The sequence below is a fragment of the Anguilla rostrata genome, chromosome 17, assembly GCF_018555375.3.
Source record: "Anguilla rostrata isolate EN2019 chromosome 17, ASM1855537v3, whole genome shotgun sequence".
Classification (NCBI taxonomy): domain Eukaryota; kingdom Metazoa; phylum Chordata; class Actinopteri; order Anguilliformes; family Anguillidae; genus Anguilla; species Anguilla rostrata.
Genome location: NC_057949.1, coordinates 19,141,383 through 19,162,928, shown reverse-complemented (window position 1 = coordinate 19,162,928; position 21,546 = coordinate 19,141,383). Strand labels below are relative to the sequence as shown.

At 44.2% G+C, this 21,546-nt stretch overlaps 3 protein-coding genes across 5 annotated transcripts in view; all 3 read left to right on the top strand.

The window, feature by feature from the left end:
- The first annotated feature begins 484 nt into the window (after nucleotides 1–484).
- si:ch1073-357b18.4 (uncharacterized protein LOC797129 homolog) lies at nucleotides 485–6,226 on the top strand. 2 transcript variants are annotated; one of them, XM_064316348.1, is made up of 4 exons: nucleotides 485–1,280; nucleotides 1,836–1,907; nucleotides 2,179–2,477; nucleotides 2,754–6,226. In XM_064316348.1, exons 1-4 carry the CDS (start codon nucleotides 1,073–1,075, stop codon nucleotides 3,375–3,377), a joined length of 1,203 nt encoding a protein of 400 aa, XP_064172418.1. In that variant the 5' UTR covers nucleotides 485–1,072; the 3' UTR covers nucleotides 3,378–6,226. The 2 variants fall into 2 exon arrangements, with proteins under 2 accessions (XP_064172418.1, XP_064172417.1); XM_064316347.1 differs by having other exon boundaries at nucleotides 2,161–2,477.
- Nucleotides 6,227–10,576: 4,350 nt separating this feature from the next.
- slc25a17 (solute carrier family 25 member 17) lies at nucleotides 10,577–15,041 on the top strand. The gene is made up of 9 exons (XM_064314168.1): nucleotides 10,577–10,829; nucleotides 11,484–11,544; nucleotides 11,811–11,877; nucleotides 12,086–12,237; nucleotides 12,526–12,642; nucleotides 13,317–13,465; nucleotides 13,700–13,795; nucleotides 14,253–14,338; nucleotides 14,592–15,041. The coding sequence occupies exons 1-9, from the start codon at nucleotides 10,761–10,763 to the stop codon at nucleotides 14,740–14,742; spliced, it is 948 nt and encodes a 315-aa protein (XP_064170238.1). The 5' UTR covers nucleotides 10,577–10,760; the 3' UTR covers nucleotides 14,743–15,041.
- A 308-nt stretch (nucleotides 15,042–15,349) lies between these two features.
- The window catches only part of mrtfaa (myocardin related transcription factor Aa), a 35,502-nt gene continuing 29,305 nt past the window's right edge, over nucleotides 15,350–21,546 (top strand). Inside the window, exons 1-2 of one of the 2 annotated variants that reach the window (XM_064314164.1) lie at nucleotides 15,350–16,438; nucleotides 17,872–17,934. The gene's annotated coding sequence lies outside the window, so the exon portion shown is untranslated. The remainder of the gene's footprint in view (nucleotides 16,439–17,871; nucleotides 17,935–21,546) is intronic. The other variant, XM_064314165.1, reaches the window with a different exon arrangement.

Genomic DNA, 21,546 nt, shown 5'->3' with positions numbered 1-21,546 from the left:
TATTTTTTATTTTAATGAACGTAAGAAAACAGCTGTGTTCTATTAGCAAAACTTTTAACTCGCAAATATACAAAAGCGAGCAATATTACAACTATATCGTGTTAACTCACTCAAACTCGATATCGGCACATTGACATAATGTCAAAAATTGGACAATGATATTCAGGGATAGGCTACCTTGGCTATTCTGATGTTTTTTATGTCAGTTTGTCGGCAACTTTTCTCGCGTTGATCATTTTAAGCGCTGTCGGTGGGCGACTGGGTGTTGTATGTGAACCCGCTATGTTTCAATTAAAAAATCCCCCCCTCAAAAAAAAAAAAAAAAAAATCAAATCCAAAGGTACACTACCCAAGGTAGTGTAATAGCGTCAATTTCGTCTGGTATCACAGTACGACTCCAAAACCTCTTGAAAATCGTATCCAAACGTGGTCCTCGTGTCTGTATACAAAACTAAGATGACTCTAATGTATTACTAATGGTGCATTTATCTGGATTTAGCAGGTTAATCAAAATTTTAAATAAGATTACTTCTTAAACTAACCGTTTACATTTAGCATCACGCATCTTCCCTGCACTGAACCTTCGGCGTCTGCGTTGCGTTCATGCAGGCCCTGCGTAATACGTCACCACAGACACCAGCAGCGAATCCCTACCCAGAATTGCGCAGCAGAGTTGCGCAGACAGACTCGGTCAAGAACGCAGCCATTATTCAGACCTCCACAACAGACAAATTAAACAACGGTTTATTGAACAAAGGATCAACAATACATCAAGGGGAGCGGAAACAAGCACCAGTTCGCGAATAAAGCTGCGTTGCAATTTGAATTATGACAGTGGACAGAAAATAAGATCGAGCGCACAGGCAAAATAAAAAGTTGTAGAAAAAACTATTCCCGCGCTAGCTAGCTCGCACGACAAAACAAACGGTGCGTGGTAGAGCGTAGTGGCTGGCGATCTGGCATTCACGCAACACATTGCAACGCTTGTGGAGATTTTCTAAATCTCACGACTACTTTAAAACCAAATAAACTTATTTTAGCAAGCGAGCTAGGTACACGGTTGCGTAAGAGAATGGACAACCTCTCCACAAGTGAAGCGTCCCTGACGGAGAACGAATCGTCGCAGCTGTGCACCAACCAAGACGAATCATCGCAGCTGTGCATCAGCCAAGACGGTTCCGTGCTCGCAGATCCTGGTTCTGACGTGTCTGGAGGCGAGCATCAGGATCATCTGCTACAGTCTGTCCAGATGTCTACCGCTTCAGCTCCTATCCTTCTCTGTGAGTCCCGTTACTTCAGATTGCCGGTTATTGTGCGCTAGCTTGCTGGAAAATTCACATATTTCGACTAAGCCGCGACGTCTTGCGGTGCCACTGAGTCATTCGGTAAGAGTCCAGCGAAAAGCATCTCTAACGTAACCTAGCTACAACTTGGAGGCGTTTCCACGTGGTTTTGCGTGTTATAATACACCGATGACTTTTTCGTGGTTGTCGTAGTGTATGATTTTGCCTCTTGATCCATTTGTGGTCCCCAGCGCGCAATGGAATCATGTCATTCGAGTTAAAATCAGAACTCTGTTGCTTTTGAGAAAACAAATCTATGGAAGTTTACGATTCAGTTCCGTTGACCAAGGTTGTTTTTGTTTTTGGCTAACCCAGTTGTGACGTACAAAAAGAACACTATAAGCCTATACAGTTGTTTTCATCGGAGTACCTCAGAGGGCAGTGCTCCTTCCCGTGCATTTGGAAAGATTGAAATTGGAAGTGAAATGTTTGTGCCTGATTTTGATCAGACAGTGATGTGATCATGTCCATTTATGTTTCATGAATCATTAGATCCTGTTAGCGCTGACAGAGTCATATCTACCACCTCAACGGATGGCAAAACTATTTTCAAGATTGCACCAGGTGAGCCCTGTTAATTGTTAGATCCCTCAAGCCGTTGCCGTCCCACCCAGTTTAAATTACTCTGGCATACTCACGTCAGGCAAATGCATGGAAGAGTCTTTAATACCTGAAAAATCGATATTGAGAAAATGACTGCGGAACAGCTGTGTTCAGAAAAGCCATTTCAAACACAGCGCTAGTTCAGCAGTGGAAGCCTCCGCGGCTGTGGCGGCAGCTCGGTAGGTGCCTTCGTTGACCTGTTGTGATCCTTCAGGCGTCCGTCTCCCTGCAGCCCCCCTGCCGAATGTCAAGCTCCCCGCGGCGGCACCGGAGAAGGTGTCCACCTCGGAGTTCACCTACCAGACCATCGTGTACCTGATCGAGGCGGTGGGGCGGCGCTGGAACATGTACGGCTCGCGGGAGCGGGCGCAGCTCTTCCACAGCGTGCAGAAGGAGCTGGAGAGCCAGGGCTACTGCCTGCCCGTGGAGAGGATCCGCCGCAAGTGGAACAACCTCATCGTCACCTACAAGAGGGTGAAGGACCGCAGCCGGGAGACCGGCCAGGCCAAGACCTCCTGGGAGTACTTTGAGGTACGGCCGGGTCCGTTGTCGGGGCGACGGGAACGTGGCTGTGTGGTCCCAGTGCCACAGAGACAGGGGGGAAGGTTGTGCCGCAGAAAAAAAAAAGAGATGCACGCACATCAGCTTTATAAAACCAAAAATGTAATTGACAGCTGACTTTATTATACTACTGCTCTCTCCTTACTTCTCTCTCTCTGCCTCTCTTTCTCCCCTTTCTATCTGTCTCTTTCTCCCTCTCTCTCCCTATTTTTTTAATTTCCCCCCCCCCCCCACTTTCTCTCACAGATGATGGATGCCATGCTGGGGAGCACTATCGGCACCCAGTGCACCGCCAACTCCTCGGCGGCGCTAGTTGACATGGCAAACGTCACCAAGGAGACGGCGGTGTTAGCGGAGCAGGCCCCGCCCAGGAGCATGAGCACCATGGCCAAGCCTGGCCTGCTTCCGGGGGGGCTGATCACCACCTGCGCCCAGATCCCCACCCTCATCCCCTCCTCCCTCCCGCCCCCCATCACCCTCAACACCTCCTCCAAGACCCCCAGCAACACGGACGCCCGCCACCCGGCCCCCTCCCCGTCCCGCAAGTCCCCCGCCAGGCTGGGCCGGCTGCGGGTGCGGCAGAAGCTGCGGAGGGGGCCGGCGGACACGGCGGCCTCCTTCCTGGCCCAGCAGCACAGTCACGCGGAGGAGCGCACCTCCCTCCTGCGCAGCTTCCTCACGGGGCAGGAGGAGCGTCACCGCGCGGAGGAGGAGCGAGGGAACCGCAGCGAGGCGCGCGAGAGACGGCGGGAGAAGAGGGAGGGCAAGATGGTGGACGCCATGGGCCGCATGGCCACGGCCCTGGAGCTGATCTCCTCCAAGCAGGACACCATTATCACACTGCTGCAGAGGCTGGCAGACAGGCAGTGAGGCAGGCAGGGAGGGAGGGAGGGTGGGTGGGCAGGGCCAGGGGCGGGGCCAACGAAAAGAAACAGGAAGAAGAAGCTAGTATGGGGAAGGCATTGGATGCCTTGAGGGGACCTCTTGGTTTAAGTGCTGCATTCGAAATGAATGGCACAGTTTGATTACACTAATATTGGCTGAGCTGTTACAAAAAAACGTGTAGAATGGGAGGGGCTTTGGGACACCCGTTGGCGCTTAGGAGGGTGGGTGAAATGATTCATTTCACTGGCCATTCTTTTAAGTGTATTTTGGGTCCACCTATGCTTATTTTGGGTGAATGTCAAATTAATGTCCTGGGGGACTACAGCATCTGCAGGTTTTTGTGGTTTCCTTACAGTTAGCGGCCAATTAAGGGCTTGGAAACAAGATGTGTGGATTATTTAGTCAATCAAGGACTTCACTGAATGAGTCACTGGTGCTTTACCCTTTGAAGGGTATGTTTTTTGGAATTTTAAAATGTATTTATTGTTTTTCCAAATTTCTAAGTCTGTGTTCTAGAACTCCATTGCTTTCCATGGGCCTCAGAAGTCGTGTCATCTTTCCCTTCGGGTTCGTTAGCATTTTGGAGACTATGAGACAAATGATTGGCATTTTCCCAATTCCTTCAAAACAATTTCTGATATTTATATGTTTGTATATGAAAGGAATGCGTTTCATCCATTTTTTATAATCTAAAAAAAATTGCTAACAGCTAAGTGGTTAGCAGCCAGTCACACAATTACAACATCACACAGGGCTATATTTCCAGCTGCTATCAAGTGGCCGAACCTGGGTTGTGTTTTGAAGTTCACTTCCTGGTCTTGTTGAGAGACGTTGCTCACTGGCGCCAGTGCAGTTGGCTCCAGTATAGGTGTTTCAGCCCCCGTTTCAGTGTAAGTCAAAGGTGACAATACAGTCAAAATACTGAGCCAGTCATTTTTTCCTACAAGATAATGTAGTCGCAATAGGTGTTTTTTCTTTGTCTAATGTCTCCCCATGTGCTGATTTGTTAAGTTATTTTGTTATTTGGACTAGACTATTATTTTGTGGACGAATCGGGGTCAGTTTGCGTCACTGCCGAGTCACTTTATCTCACCTGCTTAGTGGACGACCGGACTTTGTGGCCATATGAGGGTCCCCCTTTCCCCTGCCGCGCAGTCCTTGGCTCCAGTTTGTACAACATGGCGGCACCCCGGGCTTCAAAACGCTTTTCACCAAGTCCATGGAGTCGATGGGTGACGTCACAATGACTTGTGTCCATATTTTTTCTACAGTCTATGGCTACCATTCACACACACAGCCATTTACTGTTACCCATTGGTATAATAAATTATACATTATTCTTATTTTGTACCGTTGTATGTATGGCTGTAAATAGCTTTGTTGTTACTGTTGCTGATCTCGTTAGTAATTTCCTTAAGTTATTGGAGTACTTTTAAAATTATTTGCTGACTAATGGCAGCTTTGAACAACTTGAAAAGCTGCCAGGCTAGCTGTGATATAAATATTATATATAATAATTTTATTGTTTGGAATGCGGCATCAGAATTCAGTGGATCTAGCGCCATATAAGAGAGAAATGCATCCGGATTAAAAACGTTCAAGTTTTAAACATCAGGTTAAATCACAGACTGGGACAGGGATAGTTATGTGAAACTCCCATTCATTTTTTACATAGAGAAATTTTCCTTTCATCCGGAAATGCATTTATGGGTAAAGGTTTTGCTCTGCGTTACGTCAGGCTTCTGAGGCCCATTACGAGTAGTGATTGTCCTTAATTCATTAAACACCTCAAAAACCAGCAGAAACTGCAGCCCCACAGGACTGGATTCCAGCACCCATTTGTTAAAGCTACTGGAGCCAATTTGATCCATTTTACAGTGTTTGTGCTGCCTTTCACCCTCCCCTATGATGTCCTCAGGAAGGGGGTAATTAGGGAGTGGGTAATTTTACACAGTGTTTGTACTGCCTTTTACCCTCCCCTTTGATGGCCTCAGGGAGGGGGTAATTTGGGAGGGGGTAATTAAACCTGAAAAATATCATTGGATGTGTATTTTTAAGTGGTGAAATGTTAATTTTCATCACGCCCTCCAGGACGGCTGTTCCTTTACAGACAAATCTAAGACCTATTTAAAAAATAAAATATAGAAAATTGTTGTTTGTATTTTTAAAATCATGGTTAATAGTAAGTCATGGAGGTTCTCAGTGCAAAAGGCTGTTTTGTATATTTGTAGTGTGATAGCTGGCAAAATGTTCTTTGAAGTAAACTGACAATTTAATACAGACATTTTTTTCTGCTGATTCTGTCCTTTTGCAACCCACTCATCACGAATTTTCCTCTGAGTCCCCTAATTCCGTTCATGATGTGAAAGTATGAAGTGGTGTTTTTGTTCCTTGTGTGGATGTTTATATCGGTGCTTAGTTGCAGGGTTGACCTGCTGTGTTTTATAAATTCAGTTTTGGATTTCTACTCTCTTGGGTCCTGAAACCGATGTGAAAATAAACCAGAAGTAGTAACGTGTGGAGAAAGTGTACCCTTAATGTAATGTGAAGCTATGATGAACTGATTATTAAAACTGAATAAGTGAGAAAACTGTGAATACTTGTTCTATCCAGGGAACACTGAAAATGGGCTGTGTATAACCAATAGAGATGTTAACACTTAGCAGAACTAATTGGTTGATTAATTTAAATTTTGTATGTTCAAAGCACTCACATTTAAATATGAAAAAAATGTTAAACTTGCTTTATCTGAAGTAGAAAAATGTGTAAGTGCCAGTACCATGCATATGTGAGATGCTTTAATTCTTTAGATACTAATAAAAAAATTTTACTAATCCTGCAGAAACCTCATAATTTTCAGTTCACTTCACTAATCAAGAGATATAGTTGTGAAAGAATATTATGAAAGAATGTACTGAATATTGGTAAATACATACTGTTTCGTCAGTAATCTGCTGGAATTTTATTGGGGTTTAAATATAAAAGTCATTTTGATAACATTTTGTCAGTGTCAAAATGGTTAAAAAGTTCCTTCCCACACAATGTGCACTAACTGTGGAGCAACTGTCCATCCATCTGTCATGATAGACGCACATGATACAGAACCTGTACTACTAGCATTAGTGCTACTCGGGTTACTCCGAAGTCAGGGATGAATAGGTGTGATTTTTGTATTCTCTTGCTGTACTGGCAACAGAAGCCAGGGTTTTCTGCTATTGAACCTCTGTAAAGAGTGTTTTACCCATTAACACAAAGTAATGAAACAAAGTAAAACTGACATGACATAGAAGAGGCCACCATCAGAACTCAGAACTTCAGCAATAAGTGAAGACAGTGAGCATTTTTTTTTTTTTTTACTGTCGCTAAAATTGGGAATTTAGTTCATTTTATCCTTAAACATACTAACCTCGATGTGGAAAAGTGGATGAAACTGCATGAGCCAAGCGTGAACATTCAGGCATCAGATTTACAGCTGAAACTGGAACTGAACCGTTGATGCGCTTCGCAGTGCGAACACGCGTCAGCTGCAATGGTGGTGCTAAGGACAGGAGAGCCGAGTGTGCGCTTTACCCTCAGTCCTTCGGTCCCAGCCTTGGCTATTCACTGCTGCCAGCAGTTCCCAGAAGCCAGTCAGTGGCCCCAGTTCACAAGCGGCGTCCACCCCCTGGGCAGAGTAACTGGAGAGGCACTAAAAGGATTCGCCTGTATGAATGGTGAATGTACTCTCCTTTGAGTTGGCTCTTCGCCGTGTACGTTAGACAACGGAAAAGCAAGCCTGTCTGAGCGTCTTCTGAGCGGGACGGCGGTAATCCTGTAAAACGTTACTTGCAGTGAGCCGGTGGAGTGGAGTGGGAGGAGTGAGCCGAAGCACACCGCGAGAACGTTAGCGGGCGACCGCGACGAAGGGCTCAGGGCCGGGCTGTAGATGGTGTGATTAATGCTGATTCGCATGCGTGCGTGGCGGCAGGGAATGCGTTTGGTGGAGTGACTGACAGCGTGGGGTAATTCCATCATCTGTGGCTGCAGTCTCGTACCCGGGACCTTCCTACTGGCGTCTCCCAGGGCTCCATACTTGGCCCCTCCTCTTTTCCCTTTAAATGCAATCTCCTTTGTCTGCCACCTGCATGGTTTTTCATACCACTTCTATGCTTATGATGCTCAGCGTTTTCCCCTTTCCCTCCCACTGACAGTCCGGTCTCCCTTCGCGTCTCAGCCCGCCTGAAGGACATGTCATGCAGGAAAGGCGGCCCATCGTCCCTTCTTCTCTTCCTTCTACTCTACGCGGCTCCAAATCCAGGCCCTGCTACTCCTACACCTGAACGCACCTTGCTAGAATGGGAATGGTGTTAATCAGGTCAGTCATTAATGCCACATTATTCAAGCGAATTAACTTACGTTTCTACTATATTGTGAATTGTTTTGGATAAGTTTGCCTGCTAAATTAATGTAATTTACTGATTTGCCAACAAATTATTATTTGCATATAAAATCCAAGCGAGGTCACAAAGTGATTATCATCGGGAATACCAGCACAAACTTTGGTACATACGTATTTACTTCAACAGCACATCAGATTTATCCCCATATTAGCCTGTCCAGCTAAATCAACCTAAAGCTCTGCTTCTTGACGCAGCATCAGACTGAATCCTGTGTTTGCCAGTACCAGCTGTGGGGAGAAATCCCGCAGATCGCCCAGAATGGGGGGGGGGGGTGTACTGTCTCGTTGGTCCTCCGGGGGCCTGCAGTCTGCCTGTGCCAGCCGCACTGCACGGGCAGTCTTCCAGCTCAACGGCCGTGCAGCTCAGCTGCCGTACTGCGGAGTGAGGAGCAGCAGCAGCTGTCCGTGCGCTAACGAGAAGACACGCTAGCCTGCGTGCGCTCTCCCCAGTGCATTCAAAATGGTGCGGTAGTGGGATGGAGTTTTAACCACTGCGACCGGGCATTCCAAACTGGGCGATATAGAAAATGGACAGGTTAAGAAAAACAAAATGGAAGTTGGCAAAAAGGAAATGGTATTCCCTTAGGCTTACAGCGCACATCACATTTTGACTATATGTGATCTATGGGACATGCCTTAAAATAAGGAGGAATGGCTGTTACAGAATTCCCCATATGGTCTAAATGAAGGAAATGATATATCTAGCGAAAAAATACCTAACATACCTGGAAAAAACCAACAGCGAGTAACAATAAATGCACTGAAGTCTATATACTAATTGCATAATTTATATATACAGACTTCTGTATATATATTGTTACTTGCTCTTGGTTTTTTCCAGGTTTGTTATGTATTTTTTGCTCGATACTGTATATAATTTTCTTCATTTAGACCATATGGGGAAACCAAGTTTACCATGAATTAACCAGATTAACAGGTTAACTAGGAGTTGCAGTTTGTTGGTGTCCTGGAACTAAGCCATGTGGTTTTGTTGTAGGAAGTGGGTGACTTGCTGCCATTAAAAAAAATAAAATTCAACAACTGAAAAGTCATCTGCTATGTTAGCTGCAAAGACTTCTCTCCTGTTTTCTGCTTTTTCATTAAAAGAACCACTTAAGCACTGAAACTCCTTCCTCTCCAAAACCATTTGACATACTGATGTCTGATTGTTTCATCTGACTTGCTTTTTCTACTTCTGCTATTGTACAACATCTACATATAATTAACAAATAATGTAAATATAATGAATTTTGAATATCATTATTGCTGTTGTCAAAATGTTTTTCCTTGTGAACTACCAGGCCAGTTTGCGTAAAATGTGTATTTTCAATCTCTTCACTGCTCCCTATCACGGTTTGTTTCTTTACATTAAAAACAGCCCTGTCCAACGCAGCTAGACATTTACTGCACATATAGTGATGGGTTACCTTTACTGACAGTGTGAAATCAGCGTTGTAAAAACTGTGATTAATGGGATTATGTGGCTTGGTGGTGACCTTCTTCAGCTGTCAGCTACCAGACTGCGGAACGACTGTGGAGGAGTAGCTGGCAGAACTCACCCACATCGATGGAGGACATTACAGAAGTGTGACAGGGCCCAAAACATGACCAGTCACCCCAAAATCAAAGTGAAATTAAAACATTTGGGGCTAAAGCAGATATAAAGGAGTCCTTCTGCTCTGGATGGGCACACATGCCTGGTGTTATTTGAGACATTAAGACAAGTTTGAGTAGCCATTTGTTAAGTCTACATTCAATTTTCTGCACTGTATGTGCACTGGACATGGCTTCAAAACAGATGTCTTGTTTTGAAGCAGTGTTTTAAAAACTGTCACCATGACTACTGCAACTGCCTATAGGAAAGACAAAACCTCAGGATGTCTGTCAGTTCTCTTTTTGGATTTATTTATTTATTTTTATTCACTGAAACTGACAATTTCTAGGATGATAGAGATTTTCTGCTTGTTCCCCTGAGTCTTGCTGATTGCAGATTTATTTGAAACACTTTTGTAAAATCCTCATTTGGAAAAGAAAAAAGAAGCATAATAATAATAATAATAAAACTGCGTTTCTAAGCCTGTTACTGATTCAGTGCCTCAACCTATCACACAGTAAGTCCCGAACTGACTGCATGCAATGCAGTTTTGCAATTATTTTGCAGAAACAAGGAAGTTACACTTTCACAGGCGAACACATGATTGTCTGGGAGACAGCAGCGCGTTTAATTTTATATATGCTCAACATATATAATAGCCGCTAAAAGGGATGTTTTGTATCATTTATTATAATTTATTAAAGAACTATTCTCCACTATGTGTATTTTACTACTTGTGCTTTGTGTTTACAAGAATGAAAACCAAAAGAATCTGTTTTTCATCTTTATTTCTCCTTCCTCGTTTCCCTTGTTTTTTGCCACATCTTTCTTGTACATTGTGTTGCATTACATTTATAAATTATCGAGGGCAAATGACATCAATGCAAACATACAGGTTTAGGGAACTGACAGCGCTGAGTTGTCAGGAGTCAAAATGATAGTCATATATGTGACATATACAAAATAGGAAAAATCTAAATAAGAAAGAGCTCCAGCGCCCTCAAACCTCGAATGTGGATGGTGAAGTGCTGCAATAATTTTTGACGGACATCGTGACGTGCAAATGAAACTGGATGAGTGTTAGGACTTACCCAATCACCGGCCGGGAAATCCGTTGATGCGTGACAACTATATCTATGAGCGACCTGATTGGATATGAACGTAGGAAGTGGACGCTGGGGTGTTTAACGTTAGAATCGGCTTGTTAGCTAACTTTGTATGCTACAGTACGGTAAATCTAACGAATACTTAATTTGGGGAAGCGGTTGGCGTTGTCATTGTCCACGGTGAAAACAAATCGTAAAGAAACATACTCTTGTGTATCTTCTGTGAAAGAATGAGCTCCGAAAAACTCGCTGAGGTGTTCACATATGAGAGTCTTGTACATGCTGTCGCTGGTGCAGTGGTATGTCAAACATATGTGATTAACGTGAATAGTTTAAATCTTTTATAAATTGTATTATATCCGTTTCTACTTTGATGTCTATTTTTTGGTTACCGTTTTTTTAGTTCAATTAGAAAGTATAAAGTATAATTATGTAGACTAACGATGAATTAACAGTTTCTAGGCAGTGGTTTAGTTACAGTTAAGTTGGCGTTTTGGGAAACGGATGGATCACTGCAGTTGGCTGACACGAACTGACCTTCCTAACGTTAGCTCTATGGACAGTGAAATCGGTGCGTGGAGCCAGTTTCCCACAAAGAAGTTGCTTGCTTGGTGGAGTAGACCGAAAAATTGCACAATGTAAATGGTGTAGCAGTGCATCATGACAGCTGCGATCAACTAGCTTATCACCACCGTCAGAATAGTATATTTGAATGGAAGTTTGCTATCGATCCGGGACACATTTATGAAACCAGGATCTTGTTCCGCATTATGTGCGAGTTACACATTTAGTTATTATTACAAATGTGCAGGTTCACCAGGTTATGGGTTAGATACATTTTACTCAATAAACTTTAAATAACTTTGTTACTCGGAGCTGATGATGTCTGCATGTGTACTGTGAGTTTAACATGAATGTCCGTTCGCCATATTGTCCTTTTGCATTTTGTTTAGGGGAGCGTGACGGCGATGACAGTTTTCTTCCCCCTGGACACTGCCAGACTGCGGCTTCAGGGTAATAGAATAGTTTATTGTGCCCTTGAGGACATCAACATGTTAATAGGATATGAGAAAAAACTTCCAACTTGACCTTCTGGGTGTCCCACTTTGGAGCAACCTGTCTTACGTGTGCATTTTTAACCAACTTGCTGTACCTTGTCTGCAAAAATGTACGGCTAATCTTTGTTGGAGAGTTGTACTAATTTAGTAATTTTGCTGTCATCCTCGTTTTTTGTTTGCCCCAACCTCCCCCCCACCCCCCCTTCTTTCTGGGGTGTGTAGTGGATGAGAAGAGGAAAGCCAGGTCCACTCCTGCAGTTCTGGCTGAAATTATCAAAGAAGAAGGGCTGTGAGTAATGAATCAAAGTGAAGATGAACTGTGAGGTGGTCTGTGTGCAGCATATGTGCAGAAAAAGACAGATGCACTGTGATGGCTGACATGACAGTCAGCCTGTCTACCAATCCGAAAGCCCTCCTGATGTATGCTTGTTTTAAAACATGTACTATTTCGTTCTGTATAGATCTGCACGTAATGTCGACTCTCCTCCTCCCTCCAGCCTGGCTCCCTACCGAGGCTGGTTTCCTGTCATCTGCAGCCTCTGCTGCTCCAACTTCGTCTACTTCTACTGCTTCCACAGCTTAAAGGCGACCTGGCTGAGGGGTCAGAGCTCAACCCCGGGCCGAGACCTGCTCCTAGGCATTGCCGCAGGTAAACCAGTGGTCTGGTACCGTGACTCACTGAGTGCCACCACTGACTGGGTCATTAGAGGACAGATTCACAGACACAGAGACCGACAGCTCTTTAGAGGCTTATTTCTTTAACGTGCTTGGGCTGTCATACCCATTTCATCAAAATAATCAATAGAGCAGGTATGGTTCTATAAGAATGTAGTCTGTCTGTAATGTGCCTATTTCATGAAATAATCAGTTGAGCAGGTATAGTTCTCCTGTAAGTATGTAAGTGTGTTGTCTGTTGTCTCTCTCCCCCCCACCCCAGGTGTAGTAAATGTACTTGTCACCACTCCTCTTTGGGTTGTCAACACTCGGCTCAAGCTGCAGGGGGCGAAGTTTCGGAACACGGACATCCGTCCCACTCACTACACTGGCATCATAGGTGAGACTCCCCATGCGTGTGCGCTGTGGCTTCTTGTATTGTAATGACCTGTCCCAGCATCATGTGCTGATCTATGCGGCCTGGCCAAGACCTGTGCAGCATGTTGGGTGTGCAGTGTTCAGTACATACAGGAGTGCTAAAGATCATTCAAATCTCCTCATTTTCAGGGTCATATTCATTTGGCATTTGAGTCCTGGACCCATATCCATGAAGCATGTCATAGTAGGAGTGCTGATCTAGGATCAGTTTTCATTCCAGCCCATAATGGATCAGATTGACTATGGGCAGGAAAACTTGATCCTAGATCAGTACTTCTGTTCTGAAAACATTTTATGAATTCAAACCCTGGCTTCACGTTCTGATGTGTCATTTTTGTGCAGAGTGTATTTAGCTGGAGTGAATTATGCATCATTTGCAATGGAGGCGGTCCAGGTGGGAATCAGAACCTTGCAGTTATGAGCCCAGTTCCCTTACCGTTGTGCTATACTGACACTACATGACCCAGCTCACTCACATTCGAACCTAGGTCCACATTCTCAACGCAAATGTATCAGTGCTGAATTGCTGTGTGTCTGCCTGAAAGGGCTCCATGTCAGTCACTGAATGAAGGTGTGTCCCTGAGCTCTTTTATTTTGAAAAACACCAAAAACTCCGCCCCCCCTCTGTCTTCACAGATGCCTTTTCAAAGATTGTTCGGGATGAGGGGGCGGTGGCTCTCTGGAACGGGACCTTCCCCTCCCTGCTGCTGGTGCTGAACCCAGCCATCCAGTTTATGATCTACGAGGGGCTGAAGAGACAGCTGAGGAGGGGGGTACACAGAGAGGTGAGGAGGAGGCGTGGCCTACAGACTGGACCCGGCCCTCCATCAGCCGCACCCACCAGATCAAAGTCTGGCTGACCCAAAACATTACGCTATATTCACTTAGCAAAGGGAAAGTAAGCGTTCCTTTCAGAAGTACTGAAGTGTGATAAGCGTGATATCACTAGGAAGGCACAGAAGGCCCATTTATAATCAGTAAGTGTGCAGTTATGAAACACCAGCCTGTGTCCACTGCAGCTCTCCTCTCTGGAGGTGTTCTTCATCGGAGCCATCGCCAAGGCCATCGCCACTACAGTCACATACCCCCTGCAGACTGTGCAGTCCATTCTCAGAGTGAGTACTTGTCTCTGTCTGCCTGCCATCACTGTTTGTCTGTCTGCCTCTGAGTCTGGACGTGTGTCTGTCTGTATGTCTGTCTGTCTGTCAGTCACAGGCTGTAGCACTGACTGGTGCACTTAATTAATGTTATGTTTTAGTCACGTGGTGCGTCTGTATTTTATTTGGGGTGTGCCCACCAGCATAGGTTCTCTGTAGTACATAGCTGCCTTTACCACAGTTGTTTTGATGAACCATGTAAACTGCTTGACTTTAACACTTTCTTACTTCTAACTATTGTAGCAAACTCTGTCGCTTTCAGTTGGACTTTTGGAACTGACTTGGGTTGGGTTCACTGTTCATTGGACGTAATATCTACTGGACTTGGATTCAGACAGTAGCTCAGGGTTATTAAGCTGCATCTGTAATCTTTGTGTTAGTGCTTCAGTGTTCTGTGCTGTGTGTTCTGTTTCAGTTTGGCCAGCACAGGCAGCCCACAGAAAGATCTCGTATCTTGAGCAGCCTGAGGAATGTGATGTACCTGCTGCTCAACAGAGTCAGGTGAGTGTACACAGACAGACAGACACACACACACACACACACACACGCACCTGGTGCATATGCATTTACAGAACACACAAGTACATGCTGTAAATGTATTTATACAATACACACATGCACATGCTACATGTGCATTTACAGAATACACACATGCACATGCTACATGTGCATTTACAGAACACAGATGTATACACAAGCATACTTTTCTCACTACTGTTCTTTTCCCCCTTTGTGCCCCCCCCACCCCCCTCAGGAAAAATGGCATTCTGGGATTGTTCAAGGGTCTGGAAGCTAAACTCTTACAGACTGTCCTCACCGCCGCACTGATGTTCCTCCTCTATGAGAAGATAGCCAGCAGCACCTTCAGGGTGATGGGGGTTAGGAGGCCTGCGTCCAGCCGCTAATACACATATGGGTTCCAAGTGTGACTGACTGCACCAGACATCCATCAGGCCACATTTTCCAAATGAAGTCTTTGTTCTTATTTATTATTTGCTTGATTTTGTCCAAATACATGTAGGATTGGAGAGGCTATGAGAGCACAGTGGTCTTATTCAGGAGCTCAGTCTTCATCGTTCAGCTGTACACTTCATCATATTTCTCATTGTTATGGATTAACAAGTATATGTAAATACAGTTTTGTCTGAGAAGGATGAGAGGTGTAATATGAAGTATCAAATAAATGTAAAATGTATATTTAAAAGTATACCTTATTTTTAATGGGTACCAGTCTCTCCAGTTTTGAAGCACTAGTCTGTATGATTCCTACACCGAAATCGTGAACATTACAAAATATGAATATGTAAGATATACGACTTCGGATCATAATGGAAAATGGAGCGGAATAAATAGCATTGTAAGTTTTGTTGTGGCTGCAGTTTGACTCCATTCTCAACGCAACTCTATTTTATTTAGTTAAAAGCCTTAATGGCACAACTTGAATGTCGAAAACTCGGTAGTTTTCAAGAGTGCTCTCGTAGAATGATGAATCACGCATATTACCCACTAGATGGCGAACTTTATTATAAGCTAAAGTTGCTCATCAGGTGGCAAAGAGAAGCTTGCCAATTGATCATATTTAATTTATGTAGACTGTTATTCTTTTCTTTTGATTATGCTATAAACGTTCCGCTCTTTCCCCCCTTTAATTAAACGTATTTTTATCACGTTATTATTGGTCCATAACGGGAAATCTGAACGGTGCCTTGATTTACAACCTAGTAGCTAGTATTATCCTAATAACGACTTTTCGTTTTGATCTTAGGTATGAAGCTAGCGACCTGAAGCCGTTGTTGCACATTCACAACACCTTAAAATTCAGGAGGACAAATGGATTCCTGCTTGTGCACTGACTTGTAAATGGTTTATTTTGCTAAAGATTCGTCAGAACATACCTACGCATCTACGACGGAGTTTATGTATTGTTGACATTTACCTCAACCAAAAACTATCTCCTCTTTCCCATTGGCTTGCGTGTTTTCGTGGAACACTGGATCACGGTGGGATTGGTCATTGGTGTAAATATTACCTCTGCTAAAAGTAACGTGTGTTCTTATTGGATTCTAACTACGTCATTGCCCTTAAGACAGCCCAAAAGTTAATCGCGGCATAAAGCCTGTAAAGTTGTGACTGGACATTAGCCGACGTCTGTCCAGGCAGGAGCCGTTCATGATTGGATGAACTTTGCACTCTGTGGCGGCAACAAATGTGAAATGGGCGGGATTTCCGGCTGAAGTTTTGTGTAAATCGGAAGTAGCTATGGCAGAGTACGGGAAAGCAAGGGGGAGAACAAGCACGTTCATCAAAACAACAGTGACAATACATGGACGATAACAGTTTAATAAAAAAACAAGAAACACACGTACGAATAATTGCATTCACTCGATCACTCCGATTTTAAAGAACACACAATACTGTGTATGGAGAGAGCGTGACAGTACTGACGACGAGGTGTAGCTAGCTGGTTAACTTGGCTGGCTTCCTCGCCAGTTTTAGCTGACATTAGCTGGTGGGGGTGTTGGTTACATGGCTGGGAAATCTGGCTTTCAGTGCGCATCGAGCTACTGCGGAACAATGCATTGGAGTAAATAGCAAGTTAAGGTGAGTCTTTGTGTTATATTTGCCAGTCTGCTATGGTTAACGATATATTATTTAAACGCTTATTTTAACCAGCAAGCTAGCCATGGTGATTAGCGATCTTAGAATGCCTGAACGCAACCAGAAAACTGCATGCTTAAGTTGCCAAGCGAGATAAATATCTTAATACTTAAGCACCGACTATAAGCTGTGAAATGGCACTCCGGTCTTTTCTTGGACATTCTTCAAAGGGTCAAAATTGGGGTGCCTTTATTAACACGATGCAAGGCACGTCGGCTAGCATTTTTATTAATTTGACACAATTTTTTTCAATTTATTTCCATAGGCTTGGATGTCTTAACTTACATTCCCATAAACGCGTTTTATGTATGAAAAAGGCCCTAGGATATTAATATTATGTAATACAACTGGTTCCACTGGAATTCGAGGCTTTAAATGATCACAAAAGAGACCGACTGCTGTAAATGGCAAGATACTACATCTACGTTTCGTAGCAACACTGGTCGTGCAGTTGGCGATGCGAGATTTTACTGCTTCCTTAAACAGTCATTCTTTTGATGCTTAAACTGTCCCACGTTTGGTGTGTGTTACGTTAGCTTCTGAACCGGAGCAGTGCTGATTGTATCTCACCGACTTCACTTTTTGCTTTTCTCACGACCACAAAACACATCCTCTAAAAAGCCGCGTTGGCCTTCTGTGATCGGGGAGGTGGCACTTTTCACATGGGACATGAAATGAAATGGCAAAGCGCATTTTCGCATGAAGGAGAACTTGTGTGTTACTTGTTCCTGAATTGGGTCAAAGCAGTATTAATATACTGCCTCTAAAATAGAACAGGTAGTGAACGACCTTAGAGTTGTGCAGAGATCACCTTGGCTGAATTTATTCTTTATTTATATTTATTGTTTTCCATGTATACTTACATTTTATGCTGTGGCAGTGTAATGAAATTTTTAATCACAGAGAGATTAATTGTGAGATAGAGTGAAGTGTCGGATCCAGGCCAGTGACTCACCTGTCGTTCAGACACTAGAGAGATCACTGCAGTCATAGCTGCATAATGGCTTGACTGGGTGTTTACTTTGCTGAGGTATTTTACTGTTTGCCTGTCAGTAAAGTAGTTATCGAACTGTGGGGTGTCATTCTTTTCATTTAATGAGGCCCTAAGGCATCCTCCTATGGACTGCCTCCTATCCTTTCTGTAAAAAAAAATACAATTTTTCATCAAGTAATCTTGACGTGTCTGTTCCTGTGTACCAGCGAGAGGACGATTCGCCCTGATTCCATCCCTTGCTAATTGAGTGAAACTGCCGCGAGTCAGCCAGCATCACGACAGGCTTATCGGAAATAAAATGGCTGTCAGCGCTGTGAGCTGTTGTCTCCTTTTTTCTTTTTCTCGTGTATTTGTTTTAAAAGCGTTCTTCCTTTGCTTGCAGTGAATGTAGCCCGGCTGAAATGGACATGCCCATCTTCCCCCTGTTACACAGGATATAAGCCAGGTACCTACTCTTTGCTGCTCTCTCAGTCTGTGGTAATCACTCACATTTTCATTTGCTTTATGCTCCAGAGTATTATGTCTCCACATTCTCAAAACCTCTGTTCTTATTACACATACTCAGCTTCTCCTCGTCTTATTTGCTGAGAAGTCTTTTATCTTTAAATTATATTTTCACATCTTATGTCCTCCACTGTATGGGCCAAGCAGTTAAACGTAAAGGATATTGATCTGACTGATGGCGTTATATGAGCACTGCTCTGCCTTGCCGGAGTTTCCTGAAGCATTTCATTCATCTCTACGCCAGAGCATATCGGTGCTCCAAAGTACAATAGACTGTTAGATTGAGAGAAAAAAAAACGTTGACTGGGTAAACAAATAAGTACACTTTGTTTGTGCACCTCTTAGACTGCGTTCACCATGCTGTGATTGCCTCTTCGCGGGGACGGAACACCCAATGCAAATTGATCGGTCTTAAGGTGGCATGCTGATTGGTTTAGATTACATTGTGGCATTGTGACATCATCCCTAGTGACAGTGATGCTGCCAGCTATGCCAAGGCCCAGTAGCCCTGACCGAGGGCATCTCCTGCTCTTCCACTCTGTCAGGATTTTTTTTAAATGCATAACACTTGATCTTTCAGGTGTGTTTTTGCCCACTGGAGGTGCAGAGTGATTGACTACTGGCGATGTCATTAGTTGTTTGGAATTGGAAATTTAAAACTCATCTTCTCCTCCCATTTTTTTTGGCTTAGCCTCCCCTCCCAGAACACCAGTTATGTAATGACCATAATTTAAAAAATGCAATAAATTTCCAGTTAGTCAGCTGATGTTGAGGAGCAGCAGTCATTGGTTAACTGGAATCTCATGGGAGGTCTTCTTCATCTGAACATAATCGATGCAATGAGTCAGCTTTGCCGAGTCTTGAGTAAATAGTGTTTTCCCCAGTAGACTGTTTTTAAGAGTTGGCCCATTCCTTCCCAGAAATCACAGCGCCACCCTGAGTGAACAGTTAGGTTTTATATTAAATCTAAACAATATGATTACTTCAGCAATGTCTGCCACATTTAAAGGGAATGTTTTGTTGTATTCACCGCAGGAGGAAAACTGCATTTCTGAAGATTTAAAGTGAATCTGCATGTTTCCTGTAGTTGCACAGGATATGGTAAACGGCTGTTTGCATATGAAATTTGATTTGAGAAGATGAGTATGAAAACACTTTTGTTGACTGTGAATGCAGTAATAGAGATTCAATTTTTCTGCTTGTTCGTAATGTTTCGTTGAACGTCGTGGTTTTTAAAACGTGCTCTTCAACGTGCTCATGGCCCTAAGTCCAGTCTCAACTCAAGATTCAGAAACTTTATTGCCGTATCATGAGAAGTGGTAAGAGTTTGTTTTAGCACTAGCTCAGGTTGTTACGGCATGGAAACACATTGTAAGCGTATAACATTCAACATGCAGTTAAAGTGTGGCAGTCGTGGTTATGGACCTGTGCTTGTGATTCAGGGGTTACACGTTCACTTCCTGCATTATCCCCGAGCGAGGAGCTTAGCCCAAGTTCCTTCAGTAATTATCCAGCGGCGTATATGGGTTGTATGCTGAAAGAAAATGTAAGCTACATGATAAAAACATCTGCAGAATGCCTAAATGCTAAATGCAGTGCAAAGTGATCATGCTAATCTAATCTGCCTCTCTGATCTCTTGTTGCTGTTCTCTCGCACTCATCAAAGAGATGTGTGTGAACCGTACTGTGGACCGCGACTCAGCCTGTGATGTCTGCACTGTCTTTGAACTATGAAGCGCTCGAGATAAGTGTAGTTTCAGACTAGTGCAGTCAAAAGCACCCGATCCCGGCACAGAAAATGTAAAAAAATAAATAAATATTTAGGCGAGCTATTACTATGGACAAGCTTAAATAAGTGATAGGTGTTAAAAAAGAATCCATTAAATATTCCTGAAAATCCTGTTAGGCTGCAAGAAAAACAAAAATGTTTGGCACAGAACTTCCCCTCCCTCTTGGCCAGTAAACCTGAACTGAAATACCAAAGTTGTCACTCTGTTAACTTCGGTTCAGTTCCTTGTGCTAATTTGCATGATATTTGACAAATGAAAATAACACAGTGGGACAGTATCTGTTTTTGCAGCGAGTAAACTTTATTCTCATAAGTTTTTGAAAGCTGACAGCAGGGTACGCCTGGGAAATATGTAAACAAAAGAAGCGTGCCCACACATGCACACACTCGTACTGCTACAGCTAAAGTGCGCTGGTGCTACAGTGACGGGTCTGCTCTTTCCCAAGGGTGGGGGTGTCAGGCCTGCTCTTCTCCCAGGTTTGGTTTGTCAGGCCTGTTTTCATACTTTAACTCGCAGTGATGTCACACACACACACGCACACACATACACACACGCACGGGTGGTGTTGCCTCAGTGCCGGGACGTTCATATTTGGCCTCCGCTCTGATTGGCTGTTTCCTGTTGCTTTTGTTGTCGCCAAAGAGCGCAGGATCAGGCTTTTCCTGCAAAGGTGGCTCACAAATGTGAAATGGGCTGAAGATTCGCAGCAGCGGCACGCATGCTATTATGCTAGCGATGTCCTGCAGACATGGTTGCCGATTTAAAAATAAAAAAACATCCAAAACCATTCTGCGTTCTGGCTTATTTTGGGGTAAGTATATGTTCCCTTAATATACAATCTATGTGTGTTTCAGCATTTCCATGGTAATACTTTTGTTCCTATGCTGGCATGACATGGACATGTAGACTTGGAATATGTCTGTTAGAGATGCCAAAAATAAGGAAGTGGGATAATTAATTAAAGGCGGCAAGAAACCATAAAAATATTAATCAGCAGCAGTAGATGCGAATGAAAGAAACGGATCTGCCTCTGAGTCCTGCCAGCTCATAGCCCTCCTCTTCCTGGAGTCTGTGGCTCAGCTGTTCCATCAGAAGACGTTCTCAGCTTGAGGGTCACGATGGCGGACATCACTGCTGCTGATCTGAAGCGTCGTGCCCCGTCTTCCCGAAAGATGAATGGCGGTTTCCGCGCCAGCGGGGTGTTCCTCGGTGAACGGCGGGACTGAGTTTGCACACTGACCTGCGCCGCGCTCTGGGACCGGTTTTTCGGGACGAGCAGATTGCCGTGGAGGTTTATCTTGTAACTGAAAAAGCCGAACTGCACACAGGATCATAAGGGGAGGGACCTGCCCGGCCGCGTAGACCTGCTCTGCGGCTCCTAGTTGAGTCTGATTAGAGTAGGGCAGCTGAACTCTGGGGCCGAAGAGCAGCTGAGTCGGCAGGCTTTCGTTCCTGCCAGGCCCTGCTCTCGTCCGATTGGCTGATTGATCTTCCTGCAGTGAACAGGCCCAGGCAGTGGGAGTTGCTGTGGTGTGTTCTTACAGTAACGGTTTTCCTGGTGGGCTCCTGTACCAGGTGGTCACCAGGGCTCAGGGGCAGATCGATGGGGAGGGGCAGGGAGAGGGGCATGAGGGCGGGGCCTGGCAGTCCATCCTCTGGTGTTGTGAATGAATGTGAGCCCCAGGACTCTGGGTTAGACCTGAGAGAGAAGGGGCAGTAGCACCGTGAATGAGTGTGAGTACAGACATCGCTGCACGAGAGAA